Source organism: Anomaloglossus baeobatrachus, chromosome 12 (assembly GCF_048569485.1).
Source record: "Anomaloglossus baeobatrachus isolate aAnoBae1 chromosome 12, aAnoBae1.hap1, whole genome shotgun sequence".
Lineage (NCBI taxonomy): Eukaryota > Metazoa > Chordata > Amphibia > Anura > Aromobatidae > Anomaloglossus > Anomaloglossus baeobatrachus.
Genome location: NC_134364.1, coordinates 95,618,309 through 95,644,072, shown reverse-complemented (window position 1 = coordinate 95,644,072; position 25,764 = coordinate 95,618,309). Strand labels below are relative to the sequence as shown.

The 25,764-nt window shown below is 41.3% G+C and overlaps 1 protein-coding gene across 5 annotated transcripts in view; it reads left to right on the top strand.

Annotated features, from left to right (window-relative positions):
• Window positions 1-4,123: 4,123 nt before the first annotated feature.
• Window positions 4,124-25,764, top strand: part of ARHGEF11 (Rho guanine nucleotide exchange factor 11) — a 124,243-nt gene continuing 102,602 nt past the window's right edge. For 4 of the 5 annotated variants that reach the window (XM_075330529.1, XM_075330527.1, XM_075330530.1 and 1 more), the window contains exon 1: window positions 4,124-5,159. In XM_075330529.1, the coding sequence (XP_075186644.1) occupies window positions 5,125-5,159 (35 nt within the window). In that variant the 5' untranslated portion in view covers window positions 4,124-5,124. The remainder of the gene's footprint in view (window positions 5,160-25,764) is intronic. The other variant, XM_075330528.1, reaches the window with a different exon arrangement.

Here is a 25,764-nt window from a genome sequence, read left to right as displayed (position 1 = left end):
CATCATTCCCTCTCCTGCTGCCATCAGGGATGTTACCATCATCCTATTTACTGCCCTATAATACCAAGGATGTAACTATTAACGCTTTTACTACCCTAGACCACCAGGGATGTAACTATAAACTCCTTTCCTCTTTGGGTCTCAAAGGATATTATCAATAACTCCTTTACTGTCCTAGACCATGAAGGACATAACCATAAACCAGCCTGTGTTTAGTGTCCTAAACAACCAAGGATGTAACATGGTCACCACCAGGGTTGTAATCATGAATCTCTTTAGTGACCTACACAACTAGAGATGTAATTATAAACCCCATCACTACTCTTGACCACCAGGGATGTAACCATAAATCTCTCTACTGCTCTAGACCACCAGGGACATAACCATAAACCTTTTAAGTGTCCTAAATTACCAAGGCTCTAAATATAAACTCCTTTAATGCCCTAGATCACCAGGGTTATAACCATACACTCCTTTACTGCCCTAGACCACCAGAGTTGTAACCATACACTCCTTTACTGCCCTAGACCACCAGGGTTGTAACCATAAACTCCTTTACTGCCCTAGACCACCAGGGTTGTAACCATAAACTCCTTTACTGCCCTAGACCACCAGGGTTATAACCATACACTCCTTTACTGCCCTAGACCACCAGGGTTGTAACCATACACTCCTTTACTGCCTTAGACCACCAGGGTTATAACCATACACTCCTTTACTGCCCTAGACCACCAGAGTTGTAACCATACACTCCTTTACTGCCCTAGACCACCAGGGTTGTAACCATAAACTCCTTTACTGCCCTAGACCACCAGGGTTGTAACCATAAACTCCTTTACTGCCCTAGACCACCAGGGTTATAACCATACACTCCTTTACTGCCCTAGACCACCAGGGTTGTAACCATACACTCCTTTACTGCCTTAGACCACCAGGGTTATAACCATACACTCCTTTACTGCCCTAGACCACCAGGGTTGTAATCATACACTCCTTTACTGCCCTAGACCACCAGGGTTGTAACCATACACTCCTTTACTGCCCTACACCACCAGGGTTGTAACCATACACTCTTTTACTGCCCTAGACTACCAGGGTTGTAACCATAAACGCCTTTACTGCCCTAGACCACCAGGGTTGTAACCACAAACTAAATTACCGCCCTAGACCACTAGGTTTGTAACCATAAACTCCATTACCGCCCTAGACTACCAGGGTTGTAACCATAAATTCCTTTCATGACCAACACGACTAGAGATTAACTATAAATCTCATTACTACTCTTAACCACCAGGTTTGTAACTATAAACCTATTTACTGCTATAGACCACCAGGGATGTAACCATAAATCTCTCTCACAGCTCTAGGCCACCAGGGACATAACCATAAACATCTTTAGTATCCTAAGGCTATGTGTCCATGGTAGAATGTTGCTGCGGATTTTTCTGCATGAAAATCCGCACCTTTTTTTTGCCGCGGAATTGCCGCGGATTTTGATGCGGATTTTTTTTTTCCCCCCATTCTATAGCCAAAATCCGGATCAAAATCCGCAACAATAATTGACATGTTGCAGATTTTTACGGATCAAAATCCGCGGCAAATCCGCCGTGGAAAAATCCGCAGCATGGACACAGCATTTCCAAAATGCCATTGAAATGGCTTGGAAGTGCCGCTGCTGCAGATTTTCGGAAAATCCGCGGCTTTTCCACGAGAAATCCGCGGCAAAATCCGCGCATTTTCCGCAGCGTGGACACATGGCCTAAACCTCCAAGGATGTAACCATAAATTCCTTTACTGGCCTAGACCACCAGGGTTGTAATCATGAATCCATTTTGTGACTTACCCACCTAGAGATGTAACTATAAACCTCATCACTACTCTTGACCACCAGGGATGTAATCATAAAGCTCTCTACTGCTCTAGACCACCAGGGACATAACCATGAAGTTCTTTAGGGTCCTAAACCACCAAGGATGTAAACATGAACTCCTTTATTGCCCTAGACCACCAGAGATGTAACCATAATTACGTCACCAGTGATGTTATCCATAACCCCTGGTCTTGGTTGGGTGGGGGTGGAAACAGCGCCATTCTGGTCCTTTGGCTGTGTCTGGTATTACACACACACACACACACACACACACACACACACACACACAGTGTTCTTTAGGCCATTTTTGGGTATCTCTCTTTAGATAAAAAAAAAATGGCTACCAAATAATTATATTGACACCTAACCTGTTTTTCAAGGTTACAGGGAAGTCCCCTGGCTCTGACTTTGTCGAGGGTAGCTATTCCTGTGTCCCTTTATCTATAATGAGAATAGCCCTTTAAAAAAAAGGCAAGGAATTATTATTTTTCTGTAGTCCCATATTTGGATTTAATACTGTAGATCTAAAAAAAATATGGCTACCAGATAGTTACATTGACATCTAGTCTGATTTTCAGGATTAGCCCTAGGCTCTTACTTTTTTGAGGGTAACTATTCATGTGACCCTTTATCTATAATGAGAATAGCATTTAAAAAACAAACAAACAAGGGATTATTATCTTTTTAGTCCCATTTTTGTCGATCTTAAAAAAAAAATGGCTTCCAAATAATTATATTGACACCTAGTCTGATTTTCAGGAGGGCAACACTGATTTCTTTGAGGGTGACCCTTTCTAATGAGAATATCCTTTAAAAAAAAAAAAAAAAAAGCAAGGGATTATTATTTTTTTGGGGCACAATTTTTGGATACTATACTGTGGATGTTAGAATAAAATGGCTACCAAATAATTATATTGACACCGAGTCTGATTTTCAGGAGCGTAACTGACTTTCGAAAGTGACCCTTTAGCTATAATGAGAATAGCCTTAAAAAAAAAAAAAGCAAGGGATTATTATTTTTTTGGGGCACATTTTTTGGATACAATACTATGGATATTAGAAAAAATGGCTACCAAATAATTATATTGACACCAAGTCTGATATTCAGTAGGGTAACTGACTTTCGAGAGTGACCCTTTATCTATAATGAGAATATCCTTTAAAAAAAAAAAAAAAGCAAGGGATTATTCATTATTTTGGCCCATTTTTGGATATTATACTGTGGATGTTTAAAATATGGCTACCAAATAATTATATTGACACCTAGTCTGAATTTCAGGAGGCTAAATTACTTTTTCGAGAGTGACCCTTTATCTATAATGAGAATAGCCTTTAAAAAAAAAAGCAAGGGATTATTAGTTTTTTGGGGCACATTTTTTGGATACTATACTGTGGATGTTAGAAAAAAAAATGGCTACCAAATATTTATATTGACACTTAGTCTGATTTGAAGGAGGGTAACTGACTTGGCCCTTTAAAGATCTATAATGAGAATAGCCTTAAAAAAAGCAAGGGATTATTATTTTTGGGGGCACATTTTGGTTACTATACTGTGGATTATTGGAAAAAAAAATGGCTACCAAATAATTATATTGACACCAAGTCTTATTTTCAGGAGGGTAACTGACTTTGGAGAGTGACCCTTTATCTATAATGAGAATATCCTTTAAATAAAAAAAAACAAGGGATTATTAATTTTTTTGGCCCATTTTTGGATATTATACTGTGGATGTTTAAAATATGGCTACCAAATAATTATATTGACACCTAGTCTGACTTTCAGGAGGCTAAATTATTTTTTCGAGAGTGACCCTTTATCTATAATGAGAATAGCCTTTAAAAAAAAAAGCAAGGGATTATTTTTTTACTCCCATATTTGCAATATACTACTGTAGAGCTAAAAAAAAATATGAGCCCTTTAAGAAAAAAGGGCAAAATTGATTATTTTTGTGCCCATAAAGTAGCCCATATCCCTGAGTAATGAGCTCAATGTCCACATGTACAGTGTGAGGCTGAGGAACACGTGACCGTGTATTAGAACGTTGATACATTTGTTTATAAATAAGTGATACATTGTATCCCCTCTGTGTGTTCGCTGAGAGAGGAGCATGGGGAGGAAGGGACAGCCAGGGTAGGGAGGAGGAGGAGGAGGAGGGAAGGAGCCATTACCCAGCCCAGATTATAGCAGGCAAAGGGGGGGAGGGGAGCAGCACAGCCCAGTCTGTGTTTATTGCAGCTCCTGCCTGTATTTATGCAGAAGGGGGGAGGGCAAAGAAAGAAAGAGAAAAAAAGAGAGGAAAGAAAGGAAGGAGGGAGGGGATAGTGAAGCAGAAAATAACTGATTTTCTCCTATCTATCCCAGGCTCCTTACACCCTGCACTCAGCTGCTAAATCTGGGCCTTGCAAGAAATAATTTTTGCACAATCGTGTATCTATTTTTTTTTTTTTTTTTTGTGTCCCTTCCTGTTGGATCTGGGAAGGGGAAGAGGAGTGCACAGACTATGGAAAGGGATGGTGCATGCTGGGCAGGGTCTCCTGGAAAGCCTGAGGATCTAACAGGCCTCTTGGATTTACCAAAACTGGATCTGCTTTAAAAGAAAGATTTTTTGTTTTTCATTAAAGGAGGCAAGAATTTTTTTTGAAAAATTGCTGAAAAATTCCAGCTGCAAAGAGCCTTGGTTACCCAAGTGGTGCATTGCAAAAAAAGGGCTGCTTTATCTTCTGCTGTGGTCACTGGTGCATTTTTCTATTTTCCTGGATTTTTTTTTTATTTTCTCTGCTGCTGATTTAGCATTTTTTTTTTATTTTTTTTTTATTTTTGGGACCATGCTGAGGATTATAACATGTAATTTAAGCAGAAGATGAAAACCTCTGCGACTTGTCAGTCTGAACATTGGGGGTTAAAAGTTTGCGTTGTCACAACAGCTGTTAAAACAAAATTGGATTTTTTTTTATTTTTTTTTTATTTTTAATGTCCATTTTTTGCCTTTTTGGGTATAATGTTTAGGCTGGAACACAAGGAGCTGTAGTCATTTTTTTTTTAATTTGTTTTTTTTTTTTTGTTTTGGTGTGAAACGAAAGAGTCTGTGTTTGCTTGACTTGGAACAGAAAGGAAGTGAATACACAAGATGGATTGGTTTATCCCTTTAACTGTTCATTGTATGCAGTGAAATTGCCAAATTATATATATTTTTATTTTTTTTTATTTTTGACTATTTCCATCTGGAGACAAGACACTGGATTTTGGGATAAAAATGAGTATCAGTTCACCTCCGACGTCAATTGACAGGTAACTTATTTTTTTTTTATTTTATATTTACAATATTCTATCAATATTTACCTCGAAGCTAATAAATTCTATACATTGTGCGGAACCATTCAACCTTCTTGACATTCCTCCTTATTATATGTGACAGGTTAATCTCCTCCCCAATCCTCCCCTATTCTTAGATACAATAATATTGGCCTGATTATCTACGCAGGGTTCTATCAAGTAGAAAACAATTTCTATAAATTAAACTTTAATATTTTGTAAACAAAGCATTTTTAAAAAATTGTTTTTTTTAAAAAAATTTTAAACAAAATATTTAATTTTGTTACATTTTATTCAATATTCTGTAAATCAAAGTGTATTAAAAATATATTTTACACTTTTTCAATATTTTGTAGGTGTATTTCTTTTTCTTCAGTATTTTTTTTAACAAAAAAGCAATTTTTATATATTTTAACAAGACTTAACATTTCCTAAAATTATTTTTTTAAATAAGCATATTTTTTAAATATTTTTATTCAATATTTTTTTAGCAAAAAAGGGCAACTTTTTTTTAAATTTTATTAATATTTTTTTTAAACAAAAAAGCGTATTTAAAATTATTTTTTTTTTCAAATATATTTTATAAAAATTTTTAAAGTGGGGAAAAAAAAGTAGTGTACCGTTTCGGTTACAAATAGCATATTGATACTTCACTAGGTATACAAAAAATGCAATTTTTGAAAAAAAAATAAATTGTGTGTTGGAACTTTAAAAATGTCAGATGGAGAATAAAAAAGGTTAGAAAATGTCGTGGGTTACCTTCCAGTTTTCTAAAATCATTTCCTTAGGCGTTCTCAGAATGGTTATGCAAGCAGAACTTACTTGGATACACCACAGGGCAAAAAAAAAATAATAATGAATGAATATATTATTTTTTTTATGACTGATGTAAAAATATTCACACCTTCTCCCAAAGTCTGTAAACATAGATTTTCCTCTTTCTTCATTTTTAGTTAAGACATTAAAAAAAATAAAATATATATATATATTGGGTTAGTCATCCGGTACATTTTTAAAAAAATCGGCTTACAATTGGCCAAAAACCTCCCATTTTATCCATGATTTTTCAGAAGAATTTGTGACCCCCATGAAGATCCCTGGATCTGACCTTTCACATTCCTTCCGTGTCTATAATGTATCACGCCCCCCCCCCCCCCCTAATCTCCGAATTTGATATGTCTGTGCCGTGCCAAGCTTATGTTATCCGGGGTGGGTAATGTGTTTAGCGGGAGATCTGCTATTAGACCGCCATTGGCTTAATCTCGTTTGCGGGGTCTGTATGTATGGATTTTCCATGTTTGGTTTTGAATCACTGGGCCCTGGATCACTTAAACCGAGGTTGACCTCCATCCAATTTTTACAGAGAACAATATCTGTCTCGTTGTCAGTGATGGTGGTGGGGGCGCTGGTGGGAGGGAGGATTGTCGTATCAATTTTCTAGGTGTCCATCTCGGAAAGGTGAGGCCTGCTGGGACATGTCCACCTGCTCCCAGTGCTGACATGCCCAGTAGACCGGGTATTTTGGTTACTAATGTGCTCACTCGATGCCGTGGCGGCCTTACCTTTACCTCCCTGTGGGAGATGAGGCTTTGTTTGCTTTGCTCAGCTGTTTTCAGCCGTGTCCTATGACCTCTACCTTGGGACGTAGACCTGTTGGTCTAACCTTGAGTCTTAGATGTTTATGTAACTTGCAGGAAGACCTTTGATAAAGTATAAATTCTCCTTTTAAAGGTTATGATCCCAATTGTCACGTGGTCTCATTGGGCGAGCAGAAGCCCCTTTCCCTTTAATTTTTGCAGTACCCTACAGGTGGCATATATTTTCGATAACCTCTTAACTCTTTGTCAGATGCCTCCTTTAGATATTTGCATAGTCAGTCGAGAGATGTCTCCAGTGCAGGAACTCCATTAATTTGCTAAATCTGTGAGAGGCTACAAAGGTTTTTTTTTTTTTTTTGCTTTGGAGGATCCTCCAGAGAATGGCAAAAATTATTGGACAGTGTATTCTTGGTTGATATGGCTGTCCCAATCTTTACTTGAAGACTGAGAATGAGGGTAAGGTTTTGTTCTTAATCATGAGCCAGGAGACCATCATACTCCTCTTTTTGTCTGACCCTTCCACCAGTATTTATAACAAAGCCCTCTGTTTTGGCTGACTTCTTGTGTCAGAGGAAAGGTTTGGAGACCACCATACACATTTTTGGCTGACCCTTCCACCAGATTTTTACACTAAATCCCTGCTAGACCCCATCTTTCCTTTTCAGATCTGTTGTCTAAGTCAGGAGACCATCAAATTCTTCTTTTTAGCTGCTCCTTCCACCAGTATTTTTAACCAAATTCCTTCCAGACCCCTCCTTTTGGCTAACCTCTTCCATCAGAGGAAAGGATTGGAGACCACCCTGCCACCAGAGTTTTAGATTTTGCCCCAGCTAGACACCTTTTTCCTTAGATGTCTTGTTGTCGGATTCAGGAACTTACCATAAACATTTTTGGCTGACCCTGCCACCGGAAGTTTTTACCAAGCCCCTTGTTGACCCCTACTTTCCTCTGAGCTTTGTTGTTAGTTTGAATATCACCATATAGCTTTATTTGCTGATCCTGCCTCCGTTGTTTATAATCAAGGCCATTCTTTTTGCCAAAAACTTGGGATACCACCATACATGTTTGTTTGGGCTGACCCTGCCACCAGTATTTTTAACCAAACCCCATCTTTTGGCTGCCATCTTGCATCATATAAAAGATTTTCGAGACCATCATACACATTTTTGGCTGACCCTTAAACAGAGTTCTACACTAAATCACAGCTAGACCTCTTCTTTTCTTAGATCTGAGGAGTCAGAAGACCACCATACATTTTTTGGGGTTGACCCTGCCATCAGCCCCTCTTCTTTCCCATGAGATCTGACAGAGGAGTCCAAAGACATGCACATTTTCTGACTGCCTTTGCCACCAGAATTTGAGACTAAAGACCTCCATACATATTTGACTGTCAACCAAGCCCCCTTAATATCGGCAGGCTCGGTCGACAGTCTGTGGTGTTTGAGGGCCTCCCGACGTTTCCCCAACACTTGATGTGAGGGTACATAAGAATCTGGCATGTCCAGTTCCGGACTACCAATACTTTTATTCTTGGCAAGATAGCCCTCTGCCAGAGGACTCTGGCAGTGGCTTTCTCATGAAGAACACATGAGCGAGCTCTTCCGTGTATGGTGTCGTTGCGTAAGAGCTGTTGGCCAAACAATTGTAAATCTGGCACCTATCTATCGTGAATGGGTTCCCTAAGCCAATTCTGAACTTCTTCCGAGGAGTCAGGAGGTCTCCATAGACATTTGTTGACCAGGCCTTCGACCAGTGTTGGCCAAACCCATTGATATCGGTGGGATTGGCTAATCGCCTATGTGTATTAGCGTCTTTCAGATTATGTTTGTGAACATTAGGGCTGAAATTCATTCGCCTGATCTGTGTGACTATCCTTTCGGTATATAGGCTCGCTGTGAACACCTTTTGACAACTTGCACACAAGTGCCTATCTCTGGCCCTGGCATTGATGTAGTACATTAATACAAAAGGTGCAGAATATAAATATTTGATATCCCCTTCCCCTCTGGTATGTTGTATTGTGGCACTCCTGACAATTGGTGCCTTTGTTCTACTTTGTAAAGGCAGATTGCAGCACAGGTCGTTACTGTTGAAAAAGCACCTAGCAGTGGGTAGCCGGGGCGGACCCCGAACAATAACATTGTATTTAGAAAGTGGATTCATGGGAGATGGTGATGATGCTAAGGATTAGTGGCCCCGGGCCAGGGTACGTTGTCAGCACGGTGTAGTTCATTGGCGCAGTTTGACTCCCTCTGGTATTGTCATGTTTTATAGGACTCTGAATATTTTATGGAGCCATATAATGGGAGCTCAGGTAGCTGGTTTTGCTTTAGGGACATAAATGAGGATTCTGGGTTACTCAGTCATCTCTGCCATATTTTCACTATTCCACTATTTTCGTAGTGTTTTATGCGCTATTATTGCCGCTGTGTTCTCGGGTGACCGCACTAAAGCCACAGTGTCCGTTGGTAAGGTGCCAAGGCCGACGGCTCGTTCTCGGTTGGTCAGGTCAGCTAAGGCCGACGGCTCGTTCTCGGTTGGTCCAGTCCGCTAAGGCCGACGGCTCGTTCTCGGTTGGTCAGGTCAGCTAAGGCCGACGGCTCGTTCTCGGTTGGTCAGGTCAGCTAATGCCGACGGCTCGTTCTCGGTTGGTCAAGTCAGCTAAGGCCGACGGCTCGTTCTCTGTTGGTCAAGTCAGCTAAGGCCGACGGCTCGTTCTCGGTTGGTCAGGTCAGCTAAGGCCGACGGCTCGTTCTCGGTTGGTCAGGTCAGCTAAGGCCGACGGCTCGTTCTCGGTTGGTCAGGTCAGCTAAGGCCGACGGCTCGTTCTCGGTTGGTCAGGTCAGCTAAGGCCGACGGCTCGTTCTCGGTTGGTCAGGTCAGCTAAGGCCGACGGCTCGTTCTCGGTTGGTCAGGTCAGCTAAGGCCGACGGCTCGTTCTCGGTTGGTCAGGTCAGCTAAGGCCGACGGCTCGTTCTCGGTTGGTCAGGTCAGCTAAGGCCGACGGCTCGTTCTCGGTTGGTCAGGTCAGCTAAGGCCGACGGCTCGTTCTCGGTTGGTCCGGTCCACTCGCTAAGGCCTCCGTTTTTTTTCTGGGGGAAAGGGGCTAATGCCTTTGTGTTCTGGCGGGGGGTAGGAGGCACCGCTAAGGCCATCCTGTTCTCGATGGTCTTCCAGAATTTGACGTTTGAGTTGTCCTGATCTATTAAACAATCTTTTCTGATGTTAATGTTCCATTTTGACCTCCTTTAAATAAGTTTGTTACCCAGTAGTAGGCCATGCTCTTCTGTCACTTTACAACAGTGAATTTCAAAGGGGTGTCCAAATTTTAGAATATTTTGCTGCTTTCTTCCAAAAAAGGGTCCACACCTGTCCATTGACACTATTTTTCTATAAAGTGAATAGGATTGCAAAACCCGTGGACCAGTGTGATGCTGTTTGGAAAAATGCAGCCATGTTTTTCCAAACCCTTGATGTATAATTATTTTAATGATTTGCTATGGTAGGAGGCCCCAGCTCTGCTACCATTGCCCACCCCAAAAAAAAATAAAATAAAAAATGAAATGGTAGTGTTATGTGGGTTATCTTTAGCACTAGAAGTCCCAGGAATTTCGAGCTCCATAGGGTTCCAATGGTAGAAATGTTAAATGACCCCTCTCTGGGACTTCTAGTGTGACATGTACGGTAGGCCTCATTTATCAAAATTGTCTTTGTTGCTCATAGCAACCAATCACAGCTCAGCTCTCATTTTTTCAAGAGCAGACTATGAAATGAAAGCTGCGACTTGATTGGTTGCTATGAGCAACAAAACCAGTTTTGATAAATGAGGCCTACATGGCCCTTCCCATCCTACCACTATAGTTCTCAAATAATGCTGGCCTAATGTGCGATAACAAGAAGGCGCTCTCTGCACCCCAACCGTGACAGGAAGCTGTCGGCGGCCATTTTTTTTTTTTTTTACAGCCAAGAATGCACTGTGTTCAGAAAATCGGAAACTCCTGCAAGAAAATGTTACTGAGGCGATGGGGGAGTAGTAATCAACAAAGCGAGTGTATAATTAGCGCCAGGGTGGACTTGTAGCGCCGCTGATTCTTCTTAACGTCCCATTAAAGAGGTTTCCATTTTAAGCCTTCTGTTTCCTGTTTATTTCGGAGTTTCCCGAGAAGGAGATAGAACTGGATTTCAAAGAAAACAGAATGGTCATCTTAAGAATAACTCAGTGGGTGACCCCAGAACAATGCGCGGCTCTTCCTGTCCACGCTCTGATCGATCTGCCACATCTCCTCATGGTCCTGTCATGGACGCCAACTCTCTCCTATAGGTTTCTGGCTTGGAAATACCAAACCTAGAAATTCCCCTTTCTGACTAACTTTTCCCCTTTTTGGTTTTTCCATTTTATCGCTTATAGACTTCGCAAGTTCCCTAGCTCTGTGCAGGTATCTGTGCTTCAGGAGTACCTCTCTATGACTGTGCAGGTACCTCTATAGTAATAAATCTGTACGTCAGTAGTATCGCTCTAGTTCTGTTTCTGTACCTTCGTAGGATGTGGTTCAGTAATACCGCTCTAGTCCTGTGCAGATATCTTCATAGGAATAAATCTGTAGTATCGCTCTAGCTCTGTGCAGGTGCCTGTATAATAATCTGTAGTTCAGTAGTACCTCTCTAGCTCTGTGCAGGTACCTGTATAATAATCTGTAGTTCAGTAGTACCTCTCTAGCTCTGTGCAGGTACCTGTATAATAATCTGTAGTTCAGTAGTACCTCTCTAGCTCTGTGCAGGTACCTGTATAATAATCTGTAGTTCAGTAGTACCTCTCTAGCTCTGTGCAGGTACCTGTATAATAATCTGTAGTTCAGTAGTACCTCTCTAGCTCTGTGCAGGTACCTGTATAATAATCTGTAGTTCAGTAGTACCTCTCTAGCTCTGTGCAGGTACCTGTATAATAATCTGTAGTTCAGTAGTACCTCTCTAGCTCTGTGCAGGTACCTGTATAATAATCTGTAGTTCAGTAGTACCTCTCTAGCTCTGTGCAGGTGCCTGTATAATAATCTGTAGTTCAGTAGTACCTCTCTAGCTCTGTGCAAGCACCTGTATAATAATCTGTAGTTCAGTAGTACCTCTCTAGCTCTGTGCAGGTACCTGTATAATAATCTGTAGTTCAGTAGTACCTCTCTAGTTCTGTGCAGGTACCTGTATAATAATCTGTAGTTCAGTAGTACCTCTCTAGCTCTGTGCAGGTACCTGTATAATAATCTGTAGTTCAGTAGTACCTCTCTAGCTCTGTGCAGGTGCCTGTATAATAATCTGTAGTTCAGTAGTACCTCTCTAGCTCTGTGCAGGTACCTGTATAATAATCTGTAGTTCAGTAGTATCTCTCTAGCTCTGTGCAAGCACCTGTATAATAATCTGTAGTTCAATAGTACCTCTCTAGCTCTGTGCAGGTACCTGTATAATAATCTGTAGTTCAGTAGTACCTCTCTAGCTCTGTGCAGGTGCCTGTATAATAATCTGTAGTTCAATAGTACCTCTCTAGCTCTGTGCAGGTGCCTGTATAATAATCTGTAGTTCAATAGTACCTCTCTAGCTCTGTGCAGGTACCTGTATAATAATCTGTAGTTCAGTAGTATCTCTCTAGCTCTGTGCAAGCACCTGTATAATAATCTGTAGTTCAGTAGTACCTCTCTAGTTCTGTGCAGGTACCTGTATAATAATCTGTAATTCAGTAGTACCTCTCTAGCTCTGTGCAGGTACCTGTATAATAATCTGTAGTTCAGTAGTACCTCTCTAGCTCTGTGCAGGTGCCTGTATAATAATCTGGTGTTCAGTAGTACCTCTCTAGCTCTGTGCAAGCGCCTGTATAATAATCTGTAGTACCTCTCTAGCTCTGTGCAGGTACCTGTATAATAATCTGTAGTTCAGTAGTACCTCTCTAGCTCTGTGCAGGTGCCTGTATAATAATCTGGTGTTCAGTAGTACCTCTCTAGCTCTGTGCAAGCGCCTGTATAATAATCTGTAGTACCTCTCTAGCTCTGTGCAGGTACCTGTATAATAATCTATAGTTCAGTAGTACCTCTCTAGTTCTGTGCAGGTACCTGTATAATAATCTGTAGTTCAGTAGTACCTCTCTAGCTCTGTGCAGGTACCTGTATAATAATCTGTAGTTCAGTAGTACCTCTCTAGCTCTGTGCAGGTACCTGTATAATAATCTGTAGTTCAGTAGTACCTCTCTAGCTCTGTGCTGGTACCTGTATAATAATCTGTTGTTCAGTAGTACCTCTCTAGCTCTGCGCAGGTACCTGTATAATAATCTGTAGTTCAGTAGTACCTCTCTAGTTCTGTGCAGGTACCTGTATAATAATCTGTAGTTCAGTAGTACCTCTCTAGTTCTGTGCAGGTGCCTGTATAATAATCTGTAGTTCAGTAGTACCTCTCTAGCTCTGTGCAGGCACCTGTATAATAATCTGTAGTTCAGTAGTACCTCTCTAGCTCTGCGCAGGTGCCTGTATAATAATTTGTAGTTCAGTAGTACCTCTCTAGCTCTGTGCAGGTACCTGTATAATAATCTGTAGTTCAGTAGTACCTCTCTAGCTCTGTGCAGGTACCTGTATAATAATCTGTAGTTCAGTAGTACCTCTCTAGCTCTGTGCAGGTACCTGTATAATAATCTGTAGTTCAGTAGTACCTCTCTAGTTCTGTGCAGGTACCTGTATAATAATCTGTAGTTCAGTAGTATCTCTCTAGCTCTGTGCAGGTACCTGTATATTAATCTGTAGTTCAGTAGTACCTCTCTAGTTCTGTGCAGGTACTTGTATAATAATCTGTAGTTCAGTAGTACCTCTCTAGTTCTGTGCAGGTACCTGTATAATAATCTGTAGTTCAGTAGTACCTCTCTAGCTCTGTGCAGGTACCTGTATAATAATCTGTAGTTCAGTAGTACCTCTCTAGCTCTGTGCAGGTACCTGTATATTAATCTGTAGTTCAGTAGTACCTCTCTAGCTCTGTGCAGGTACCTGTATAATAATCTGTAGTTCAGTAGTACCTCTCTAGCTCTGTGCAGGTACCTGTATATTAATCTGTAGTTCAGTAGTACCTCTCTAGCTCTGTGCAGGTACCTGTATAATAATCTGTAGTTCAGTAGTACCTCTCTAGCTCTGTGCAGGTACCTGTATAATAATCTGTAGTTCAGTAGTACCTCTCTAGCTCTGTGCAGGTGCCTGTGTAATAATCTGTAGTTCAGTAGTACCTCTCTAGCTCTGTGCAGGTACCTGTATAATAATCTGTAGTTCAGTAGTATCTCTCTAGCTCTGTGCAGGTACCTGTATATTAATCTGTAGTTCAGTAGTACCTCTCTAGTTCTGTGCAGGTACCTGTATAATAATCTGTAGTTCAGTAGTACCTCTCTAGTTCTGTGCAGGTGCCTGTATAATAATTTGTAGTTCAGTAGTACCTCTCTAGCTCTGTGCAGGTGCCTGTATAATAATCTGTAGTTCAGTAGTACCTCTCTAGCTCTGTGCAGGTACCTGTATAATAATCTGTAGTTCAGTAGTACCTCTCTAGCTCTGTGCAGGTACCTGTATAATAATCTGTAGTTCAGTAGTACCTCTCTAGTTCTGTGCAGGTACCTGTATAATAATCTGTAGTTCAGTAGTATCTCTCTAGCTCTGTGCAGGTACCTGTATATTAATCTGTAGTTCAGTAGTACCTCTCTAGTTCTGTGCAGGTACTTGTATAATAATCTGTAGTTCAGTAGTACCTCTCTAGTTCTGTGCAGGTACCTGTATAATAATCTGTAGTTCAGTAGTACCTCTCTAGCTCTGTGCAGGTACCTGTATAATAATCTGTAGTTCAGTAGTACCTCTCTAGCTCTGTGCAGGTACCTGTATATTAATCTGTAGTTCAGTAGTACCTCTCTAGCTCTGTGCAGGTACCTGTATAATAATCTGTAGTTCAGTAGTACCTCTCTAGCTCTGTGCAGGTACCTGTATATTAATCTGTAGTTCAGTAGTACCTCTCTAGCTCTGTGCAGGTACCTGTATAATAATCTGTAGTTCAGTAGTACCTCTCTAGCTCTGTGCAGGTACCTGTATAATAATCTGTAGTTCAGTAGTACCTCTCTAGCTCTGTGCAGGTGCCTGTGTAATAATCTGTAGTTCAGTAGTACCTCTCTAGCTCTGTGCAGGTACCTGTATAATAATCTGTAGTTCAGTAGTATCTCTCTAGCTCTGTGCAGGTACCTGTATATTAATCTGTAGTTCAGTAGTACCTCTCTAGTTCTGTGCAGGTACCTGTATAATAATCTGTAGTTCAGTAGTACCTCTCTAGTTCTGTGCAGGTGCCTGTATAATAATTTGTAGTTCAGTAGTACCTCTCTAGCTCTGTGCAGGTGCCTGTATAATAATCTGTAGTTCAGTAGTACCTCTCTAGTTCTGTGCAGGTACCTGTATAATAATCTGTAGTTCAGTAGTACCTCTCTAGTTCTGTGCAGGTGCCTGTATAATAATTTGTAGTTCAGTAGTACCTCTCTAGCTCTGTGCAGGTACCTGTATAATAATCTGTAGTTCAGTAGTACCTCTCTAGCTCTGTGCAGGTGCCTGTGTAATAATCTGTAGTTCAGTAGTACCTTTCTAGCTTTATGCAGGTGCCTGTGTAATAATCTGTAGTTCAGTAGTACCTTTCTAGCTTTATGCAGGTGCCTGCACAGTAATAACTTGGTAATGCGATATAACAATTTATATCGTATCTCTCCTAACATTGTCTGCAATAAAAGGACATGGACTATGGGGCAGATCTCGCTGCCACTTGAGTGTTACAATAATATAAGGCTGCGGCTGTTCTTCGTGTGGCTGACTCATCCCTTTCCTTTTTTGCTGGTTGAGTCTGTGTATTTTTTTAATGTAGCTTCATTTTGGTGCCAGACACCCCTGGGATGGCTGCCGTCAGCCGGGGCCTGCTTATTTTTCGGCATGGTCGGGCATGAGTTTCTCGTTGTCTGATGGAGAGTATAATTGTTTTGTGAAATTGTCAGGCTGGGGCTGAGCTGCACTCTCTGACAGTTCTGGGTATAGATAACCTTTTTAGGGGCAGTTTTGGCCTTTTTATTTTAGCTTTTCTGCACCCTGCCTCGTCCTGTTCTTCTCACCCATCTAAAAGGAGCATGCTGCCGGTAGGGTTGTTGACACAGAGCTTGCACTCCATTTAGGTAGAGTATCAGTTATGTCCTAGAGAAGAATTCTGGAACCTTTTGGAAAGCCCCTGGTTATACTGGGGGATGAGGGCCAGTCTGTCATGGAGGGCCGTTGTGTGAGAACGCCCTGTCTGAGATATCTCTCCCTTTTGTGATCATCTCCGCTGTTGCTTCCTGTCAGCCTTCCCTCATTCATATCCTCTCATCCCCCAGATTCCGACTTGCAGTGGTTTCTTGGAAAGCTATGTGACTACCAGTATTACCGTCATGATTATTTCTCCCCGCTCAGCCTTCTTCGACTTGTAAATGGCTAATGCCCTTTGAAAACCTGGGTAGAAAACTTTACAGCCCTTAGCCAAAAAGTAAATAGATATTAAAGGGTTAATAATCTCCTCTTCATAGTTGTCGTTTTCGGATAGTGCTAGCGAAAACAAATACTTTTGCAATTTACTGCTTGTTAATATTTACAGCCGTTCTTGAGATATTGACGATTTTCTTTTGTTAACATTTTTCTTTTGTTTACACTTTGTTTACGTTGCTTAAGAAACCGACCACCCCTGCTGTCTGGCTTGTAAGCATTGGGCCGATGCTGGCCGGGATTGGGAGGTAGTGGCGGTCCTGTCCAGCTTTAAAACTGTGATCCAAGTTCAATATAAAAGAGCTTGTAGGCATTGAGCATGTTTTACTGTCTAGCAGCGGTGGTCGGTCTCCAAGGCAACGAGCTGTAAACAAAAGAAAAGTGTTAATATCTCAAAAACGGTTGAAAATTTTAACATGCAGTAAATTGTAAAATTAATTGTGTGTGCAAGCACTATCCGACATTACCCTTTTTATGAGAAATGTGATTAACCCTTTAAGTGCCTTCCCATTACGTTTCAGTTATTGAAACAGCAGGAGGGGGACCTCTTATAGATGATGAGAGTTGTGGAGCTGTTTCAACTAAAGAAACACTAGACACTTGAAAGGTTTGGAAAGCCTGTAGGACAATAGATGTGTTTGGGAGTAGGAGACCGGCGTCACCCACACTTGGAGGGGATTCGTTTCATCTCCCATATCTTCTACATCCTGGGTTAAGCTCCGATAAAAATGAAGGCCAAGTTTTATCCTCTCAGTTCCAGATCCCAGTGTCTTCAGCCCCTTCCTCCCCAATATTTGACAATGCCCCCTATTCTAGTGCCGGAGAGACTGCGGGTCAGTCATTACACTCAATGGTTTGCTTGTATGCACTGGGAACATTGGCTGTCTGATTGCAGCAGGGGATTATGGGACAACTTCGGGTGGCGATAGGGAAATCAAAGCGCATTCATATATGGGATCCTCTCTTTTGAAATCTTTTTTTTTTTTTGTTTTTTTTTTTCTCTTCTTTGCCTTAGGGGGTCGCGAACAAAAAGAAAAAATAAGCATAAAATAGGAAAAATTTGAGAAGAAATAAAAGCACACAGAAAAATGTATAGTGAAAATAATACATAAAACAGATTAAAGAAATGAGCTAAAAATGAATAAAAAAAAAATAGTAAATGAAATAGGAAACAAATAAAAGAAGAAATAGAAAAAAAATCCAGAAAAATATACATAAAATAAAGTTAAAAATTGGAAAAAGAAATTAGAACAAAATGTATAGAAAGAATATGTAAGAAAACTAGAAAAAAAGGACACATAGCTAAAGATAAGTTTTTAAAAAAATAACAAAAAATAGTAAATGAAATAGGAACAAAATGAAAGGAAAAATAGAAAAAAAACCAACAAATTAGAAAAAAATCCAGAAAAATAAAATCCAGAAATTGAAAACAAATATACATATATAGAAAAATAGATGAAATAGGAAAAAAATAAAATATAGATTTAAAAAGCTGAACAAAGGCATTAAATAGGAAAAAAATACAAAAGGAAACAGAGCAAATAAAAAAAAAATTGAAAAAAATAACATATTAAACGAAAAAATGAAATAGAAAAAATATGGAAGAAAAATATATAAAATGGATTTAAAAACTGGATAAATAAAGAAAAAATATATAGAAAGAATGGGGAAAAAATATGGAAGAAAAATAAGAGCAAATAGAAAAAATTCAGAAAAAAATAAAATACATAACATAAAAAACGAACAAAAAAAGAAATAGTTTTTCTATGAAAGAAAAAAGGGCAAATAGACAAAATCCAGAAAAAAAATCAAATACAGTAACATTTCAAAAATGGATGAAAAAATGAAATAAATATGAAAAATTTGGAAGAAAAATATATAAAATAGATTTAAAAAATGGATAAAGAAAAAATATATAGAAAAAAATGGGGACAAAATATAGAAGAAAAATAGAAAAGGGAGAAAATAGAAAAAATTTAGAAAAAAATAAAATACTTAATATTAAATGAACGAAAAAATGAAATAGAAAAAATCTGGATGAAAAAAATATATACAATTTTTAAAAACTGGATAAATAAAGAAAAAATTATAGAAAAAAATGGGGGGAAAATCTGGAAGAAAAATAAAAAAAGAGAGCAAATAGAAAAAATTCTGAAAAAAAATTACTTTAATATTGAAAAAATGAAATAGAAAAAACCTGGAAGAAAAATATATAAAATAGATTTAAAAACTGGATAACATCAGAAAAAATCTGGAAGACAAATAGAAAAGAGAGCAAATAAAAAAAATACTACAAAAATACTATAAAGTACATTAATGAAATAAAAATTGAAGAGAAATAAATATTTTATGTCCATGAGTCCATGAGTAGCTGATGACTGGTGATGACTCGAGTGGATGGTCCTCTAAATTACGATGACAGCAGCGTATCTTATCCAGCAGATTATTAGCGTTTGTCATCATTAGGGCCTCCTTCCTGTACGGCCTTCATATAATCCAGTTATTGGCGGCTGATAGGTTCATTCCAGAGCCAGGTAGACATTTAATTTCATATTCTCCTGGCAGATTGGTCTCCTCGGAGTCTGTACCCGCTCGATGACCTTCTATTTTTTTTTTTTTTTTTTTTTTGCTTCTGAGGTGGCCTTTCTTTATCTGAAAAAGGGTTAAATGAGATTAGGAGGCTTGGCTATTTTACGGAAATGATGCCACTCTTGTCTGCAGGCCATGTCTAGTAGCGCATTGTTAGTGGATCTAATCTCTGCTCATATGTTCTCCCAACTTTGTGCTGTGCTTTTCTTATGTTCTTCCTCCCTGACATGTATGAACATGTAGGCAACTGGGTGGTACCATTCTCAATCTCAAAGGGGGTGTGTCCCATACAATTAGCTCGGATTGGGCTGCACCCTCCCAACTAGTAACACCCACTTATTCGGAAAATTTTCAGGAGGGAAAATGGCAGCCTGTAGAGTTCTAAGAATAGGTATTCTAGAATCATCACTTTGAAAATTCAAGTATCTATTCAAAAAGATGGGTCCATCTTAAAGATGGAGTAAAAATGTCTCAAGTATGGCCTCTTTAAATTTCAGGGTCGAGCCAGATGATCAGAGGTGTCTTCTGACTGAAGAACATGGATCTACATGTGGTTGCGGCCAGGCCCATGTGACCTGCGGACGGGCTGTTACACTGCCGTATCTCAGCTTGAAAGTCTGTGTAAATTTGACATCTCAGATTTCAGAGAAATGCAGTAATTAAGAGGAATTTCAACCTCTGTGTCCAAGACAATAATGAAAAATGAAAACCGCAGACAACACAAACAGGGAGGGAAAAAACCCTCGGCTGATGGAGGAGCAGAGCTTCTCCTTTGTTCTACGGAATGTCTGGCTACACTTGCTGGAACCTTTTTAGAAGATTGACAGGTGAACGGGCCGAAAATTCCCTTATCCTGAGTCAACCTCAGGTTAATCTACTACATAACTTCTTGTCTGTGTTCAGGAATGGTTCATCTACTGTAAGAATGACGACCCTGTTTGGGTAAATTGATCTAGCCAAGAAGGTATTAACTGTGCTTAAGAGTCTTCCTTTTCCATACTCTTCTGTCTGTACTCCAAACCTCAAGAAGTGGATGACTATAGATGTCAGCCATGATGGCCCTCATGGGACTGATTTTACTCTCATCCGCTCATTAGACAGGTCTTCCACCCTCTGTTAGTCTTCAACCATACCGTTCATTTCATGCTTGATCATATCTCGGTAGGGGTATGGAACATGCTTGGCCTTAAAAAAAATTGTCTAAGATCTCTACTTGGAGATGTAGATCATTGATGGAACATGATGACCTTCTTGTAGAGATCTCAGCTATTTAAGTTCTACCAGCAATCTCTTCTGGAGATGTTTGAAGGTTTTGGTCTAGTGTTTTGGTCATCAAGCTTTGATTGTATTATATGATTGCCCAGGTGCTCGCAACTTCTAACCTCAATGTTCCTCTCTTGACGTCTACAGTCATGACTCGATCATTTTGATGCTGCATTTCTCAGATTGGATTTAAGAGGCTTATCATAAAGCATTTAGAAATTCTTAGTCGAATGGGTTATGGTGTACAAGGACAAACTTCTAGTTGTTGTGTTGTCCAAGGTATCAGATACAATATAGACTGTAATAACTTATTCATTTTTGATCTTCGACACATATCTCAAAACATAGGTAATGTAGTCCTCAGTACAAGATCTGTCTATGCCAACCCTTTTGAGAGGTCTGGCTACTCTACACAACACTAAACATGATAGTGTCCTTCAACCAAGAAGTCTTCTATGAATTTTCAAGATTCCACAACTGGTAAAATTTTCCCTCTTATTCTATGACTTAAATGAGTCTCTGGCTTCACATTTTCTCAGACTTGGCCTCTCTGCAAAGCCCTGACCTAAAATTACCCATATGGACTAATTGCTTCTATATAGCCTAACGCCTGCAAAATTTGTGTAGCCAAATAACAGTGTGAGAAGCGTGGTGTTGGTGGTCTATCCAGATTTTCAAGTTGCTCCAGGTTCCCTTGTTCCCTATACTTTCCATGATTAAACTCTCCATCACAAAGGGTTTGCTTATTTTCCTCTGAAGAAGGAGGTTCTCACTACCCTTGTGGCAAAGAATGGGAAAAACAAGAGTTGGAAGCTAGGGTATGTTGACTGAGCTTTTTGAGCGGATCCATTTGAAGAACTCCTCCAATTAAATTAATTGGATGTCGGAAATCCACTTTAATATGAGAAGCTTTTTTTTTTTTTTCTTGCAGCTTTTTAAAGGGGGAGTCCTATCTTCTTCAGGATTTCTTCACACATTACAACTATCAATCCTATCCTTTAGAAAGTCCTTATACTGGTTTTTAGGCGTTTTGTCTCAGTAGATTCTTCTTCTAGACAGGAACTTGCCTTAGCTTAGTTGTTCTACTTGGAAATCCAAAAACAAGAATTCGGTTTGGCCCAAATGCCCAATAATTTACTTTTTTGAGACGATCTTGAGTCCTAGACTGTCTGTAAGGTTATAGCAAATGTTTCTTCCAGCTTCCTCTGAAACCCTGAGGGTCTTGAGGCGGCAACTTCTGAGATGCATTTGTCGCGCCCAGGGATATAAGGGTACTCAGGCCCGGGCAGTGTCTCTATTGGGAATGTCATGGTGGTGGCCATTGCCCGGTTCTGTGCCCTGGGCCCTTTTTGTAATGGGGATATTTATAGGGGAGAATAAGATAATGTCCACTTGTGACGCCACTTGCGGTGTTGCGGCTAAGTGTAGGGAGCCGCCGCTGCAGAATGTCTCTACTGGGGCTAGTGGAATTGGCAGCTAGTATGGTAGACCCTCCACAAGTAGGGTTTTGCCCCAGAGGTTGTATGGTGCAGTGGGTGTCGGAAGAAGGTAGTCCACACAGGTGTTCAGTGCAACTGGTTTACTCATTGCTGGTAGGTGTTGACAGGTTGCCCAAGGCCTGCTGGTTTCACCTCCAGGTCCCCTTCGTCCCAGTGCCTGTTTGGTTCTCTGGTACCTTCTTCTCCTGCACCTGTCTCTAGTAAGTGGGTCCCCGTGGTATAGAACAACTAGGGTTCCCCGTTCTGTGGTTTGTCCACTTCTGTCTGCTTGACGGTAGCATGAACCCCGTGGGGTTGGAGTCTCTGGTCCTGTCCCCGGTTCTCCCTTTCCTACTGATTCTTTAGGGTCAGCAAGGTCCTTGATGGTCCCCTCGCTGTGCAGGTGTTAACAGGTCGGCTTGGAGCTCTTTCCTGTCCTAGAGTCCTGTACCCCGACAGTGTGTAGTTCCGGCAGTACTCCACTGGCAACTACTCTCCTGGGTACCAGGTCACCGTTAACCTGAGTCAGGACGTCGCTTCGCTTCCACCTTAACTGCTAGCCTGTCTGACATTTGTCTCTACTCTTCAGTCTGCCCCTCCCACCTGGTCAACTAGTGGACTGGATTAGCTCCACCTCTAGGCGGCCATCCATTGGTCCCACCCTAGCTGGGTACCATTGTATGGGGGATTGTTGGGGAAAACTGGGATTACCTGGGTTTTTGTTGGTACCAGCACTGGGGTTCTGGGTCCCTAAGTGGGTAGGCCCTGCATCCTTGTGGGGATGAAGAACCTTGTAGCACCATGCTGGTTTCAGGGGTGCTACACATTATTTACATATTACTGAACCTGCAGCTTCAAACAGCATTCGGGATCTTCACCTGCCACCTGGAGGCACGAACTTGTCTATTCTGATCACCTAAGAGGGCCTTCATGGTGTGCAGTGCAGGTGTCCAGGACCTTCTTGGAGGTTGGTTGAATAATCTGGTGCTCAAGATGCAATCTTTTGGAGGGGATGTCAAATTCTGTTCTTGTTGATTTTAAAGGATTTCTTTAGAGCCCAGTTTTTGCTTTTGTTTTTATTCCCACAGTTCCGTATAGTATATTTTTTTGTATTTTTAAAATCCACCATACAGTTGTTTATTTTGTGCTACTTTTTATGGTTTTTATCGTAGGGGTGTTGCTCACAGGGTCATTATGTAAGGAAGCCTAAAGACAAACCCCCGAGGATCCTGCAGGCCACACCCCATAGTAGATGCTTTAAATATAAAAGCCCAAATCTCTCCTCCTTTGTCACACATATTACTTTCAATGTTTGTTTTCGGTAACTCATCCACATTCTGTGTAAAGGAGGTTGTCAACTTTGGATGCCCTTATTTTGGAATCTGTAGCTCTAGGTAGTGCTCTACTGGGAAAGCATCCAAGTGCTCAATTCCCCTGCAGCACCTCCGCAGGAGAAATAAAGTATTTCAAGGCACTCTATGTCTATACAAAGTACGTGTCCTCCAGAGAAAGAATTTGCTATCCATTCCGGCTAAAATCAAAAGTAATCCTATATCCATCCTTCTGTTTGCTAGGGATAGTTGGCGAATGCTAAGAACAGAGCTCCGCTTTGATTGTAATGGTGTCCAGTCATCATCTATGGAGCTATCTGAGACTGTGCAGTAGATTATTTGGCAGTCCCAAGGACAGACCTAGGCTACTTTCAAGACGAGGTCCAGTTCTGGGGATCCAGAGCACCATTTTTGGTAATCTCAGAAGTTTCAGCTGCCAGGACCTTCAACAATCATCCAATTATTCCCAATCCCTTGAATAGGGACTAACTTGAGTTTTTTCGGAAAAACCCTCTAAGAACCCTTTATGAAAGGGGGATGATTGGTTATTTAATATGTAAATTAGCAGTTTTTTATTTAGGGCGGGCAGAGCATATTTAAAGGGGAGATCTTTAATTCTTTTTACTTCATGGAATCCTTAGAATAAAGTTAGTTTACGACATACATCGGGTGAATGACCCACCCTCGAAGTGCAGATTAGGAGGTTGACAAAAAGTGGTCACATGTCCCTATTTCTCCACCCCCTTGGACTTGTTAGGAGCTGGAAGTTGTTCTAGTGAATGAAACGTTTCCACTCACTCTATTTCAGAGGGCTTTTAGTAGAAGAACACAATGGTTTGGATTATTTGGGCACTGGAGACCCCATATTATGCCATGTACAGTGGCAGACTCACTTTTACAGCTGCCAAGTTTTAACTTTCATAATATTCAGCTATTACCTCCAAATGTCTTCCCAACAGCTCTACTTATATGATCAAAGGATCCAAACGTCTGTACATTCATTGTTCCAGGGTCAGAGTTTCATATTGTTAGCGTCATCCTGTCGATAGTCGGGGGTAGCTACAGGGGGTGAAGCCACCATCAAGCCCTGGTGCATTAGAGACCTGAAAGACTCCATACAGTAGACAGTAGTTCTGTAAATGTCCTGTTCAGCTCAGGGGTCCTTCATTGTGTCCCAAAAGTTATAAAAAACAATTCATTCTACATTTCACCCGTAAAAATTTCCTATTCAGAGTCTCTCTGGTATATTTGTAACAATGATTTTCACTTAAGGTTAAGGACACTAGTAAAATACGTACTGACTGTATTTCTTAATAAAGGTCATAATGATGCTGTCGGAATTATTTGTCAATGTCTGCTGCTAATCAAAAGTCGGTTCCTGTTAATGAAAAAATAAACTTTGCACCGTATTCTGCTGAGTCTGCAGCTCTGCGGGCCCTCAAGGGGTGACTCCCCTGTAGCTCAAGAGGGGGACCTTTCTGTGGCTCGAGGGGGAGGTTGGCCTTTCTGTGGCGCAAGGGGGAGGTTGGCCTTTCTGTGGCTCGAGGGGGAGGTTGACCTTTCTGTGGCTCGAGGGGGAGGTTGACCTTTCTGTGGCTCGAGGGGGAGGTTGACCTTTCTGTGGCTCGAGGGGGAGGTTGACCTTTCTTTGGCTCGAGGGGGAGGTTGGCCTTTCTGTGGCTCGAGGGGGAGGTTGGCCTTTCTGTGGCTCGAGGGGGGGGTTGGCCTTTCTGTGGCTCGAGGGGGAAGGGAGGGCCTTTCTGTGGCTCGAGGGGGAGGTTGGCCTTTCTGTGGCTCGAGGGGGAGGTTGGCCTTTCTGTGGCTCGAGGGGGGGGTTGGCCTTTCTGTGGCTCGAGGGGGAAGGGAGGGCCTTTCTGTGGCTCGAGGGGGAAGGGAGGGCCTTTCTGTGGCTCGAGGGGGAAGGGAGGGCCTTTCTGTGGCTCGAGGGGGAAGGGAGGGCCTTTCTGTGGCTCGAGGGGGAAGGGAGGGCCTTTCTGTGGCTCGAGGGGGAAGGGAGGGCCTTTCTGTGGCTCGAGGGGGAAGGGAGGGCCTTTCTGTGGCTCGAGGGGGAAGGGAGGGCCTTTCTGTGGCTCGAGGGGGATGGGGGGACCTTTCTGTGGCTCGAGGGGGATGGGGGGGCCTTTCTGTGGCTCGAGGGGGATGGGGGGCCTTTCTGTAGCTCGAGGGGGAGGGGGGCCTTTCTGTGGTTCAATGGGGGTCTTTCTTTGCAATTAAGTGGGCACTCTTTGCGGCTCAAGGGGAGCTCTCTGCGGCACAAGGGGGCTCCTTCCTTGAGCTCAAGATGGGCTTTCTCTGTTGCTCAAGGTGGAACCTCTGTGTCTCAAAAACGTCAATTTCAAACAGAATACTTTTTATTCCAGCAAATACTACACATTTTATTAAATCTGTAACGAAACTGCCTGTGTACAAACTGTTTTCCGCTATGAAATATAATGAAATTGCTCTTGGGACTCCTCCGCTGCCGGTACATTAAATGGGGAAAGTTTGCTTGCAGATATCTAATGAAGCTTTCTGCTGCCTAATGGTCTGTGTTATGCAACGTGATCCATTAACTTCTGAATGCGGCTGCTTCTCTTCTGACATAAATGGTTATTGACATCTGTAAGCGCAGTGCAAGCATTTAATTGATCCTTCGTGGTAATCTGTGTTTTCTTCCTAACGGTGCCAAAAAGTTTACACAAGGGTTGGCACTGTAGATCTGAGAAGCCTAGCAGCCATTTCGTCAACTAGGCCAATAATATGACGTTGAGAGGGTAGAC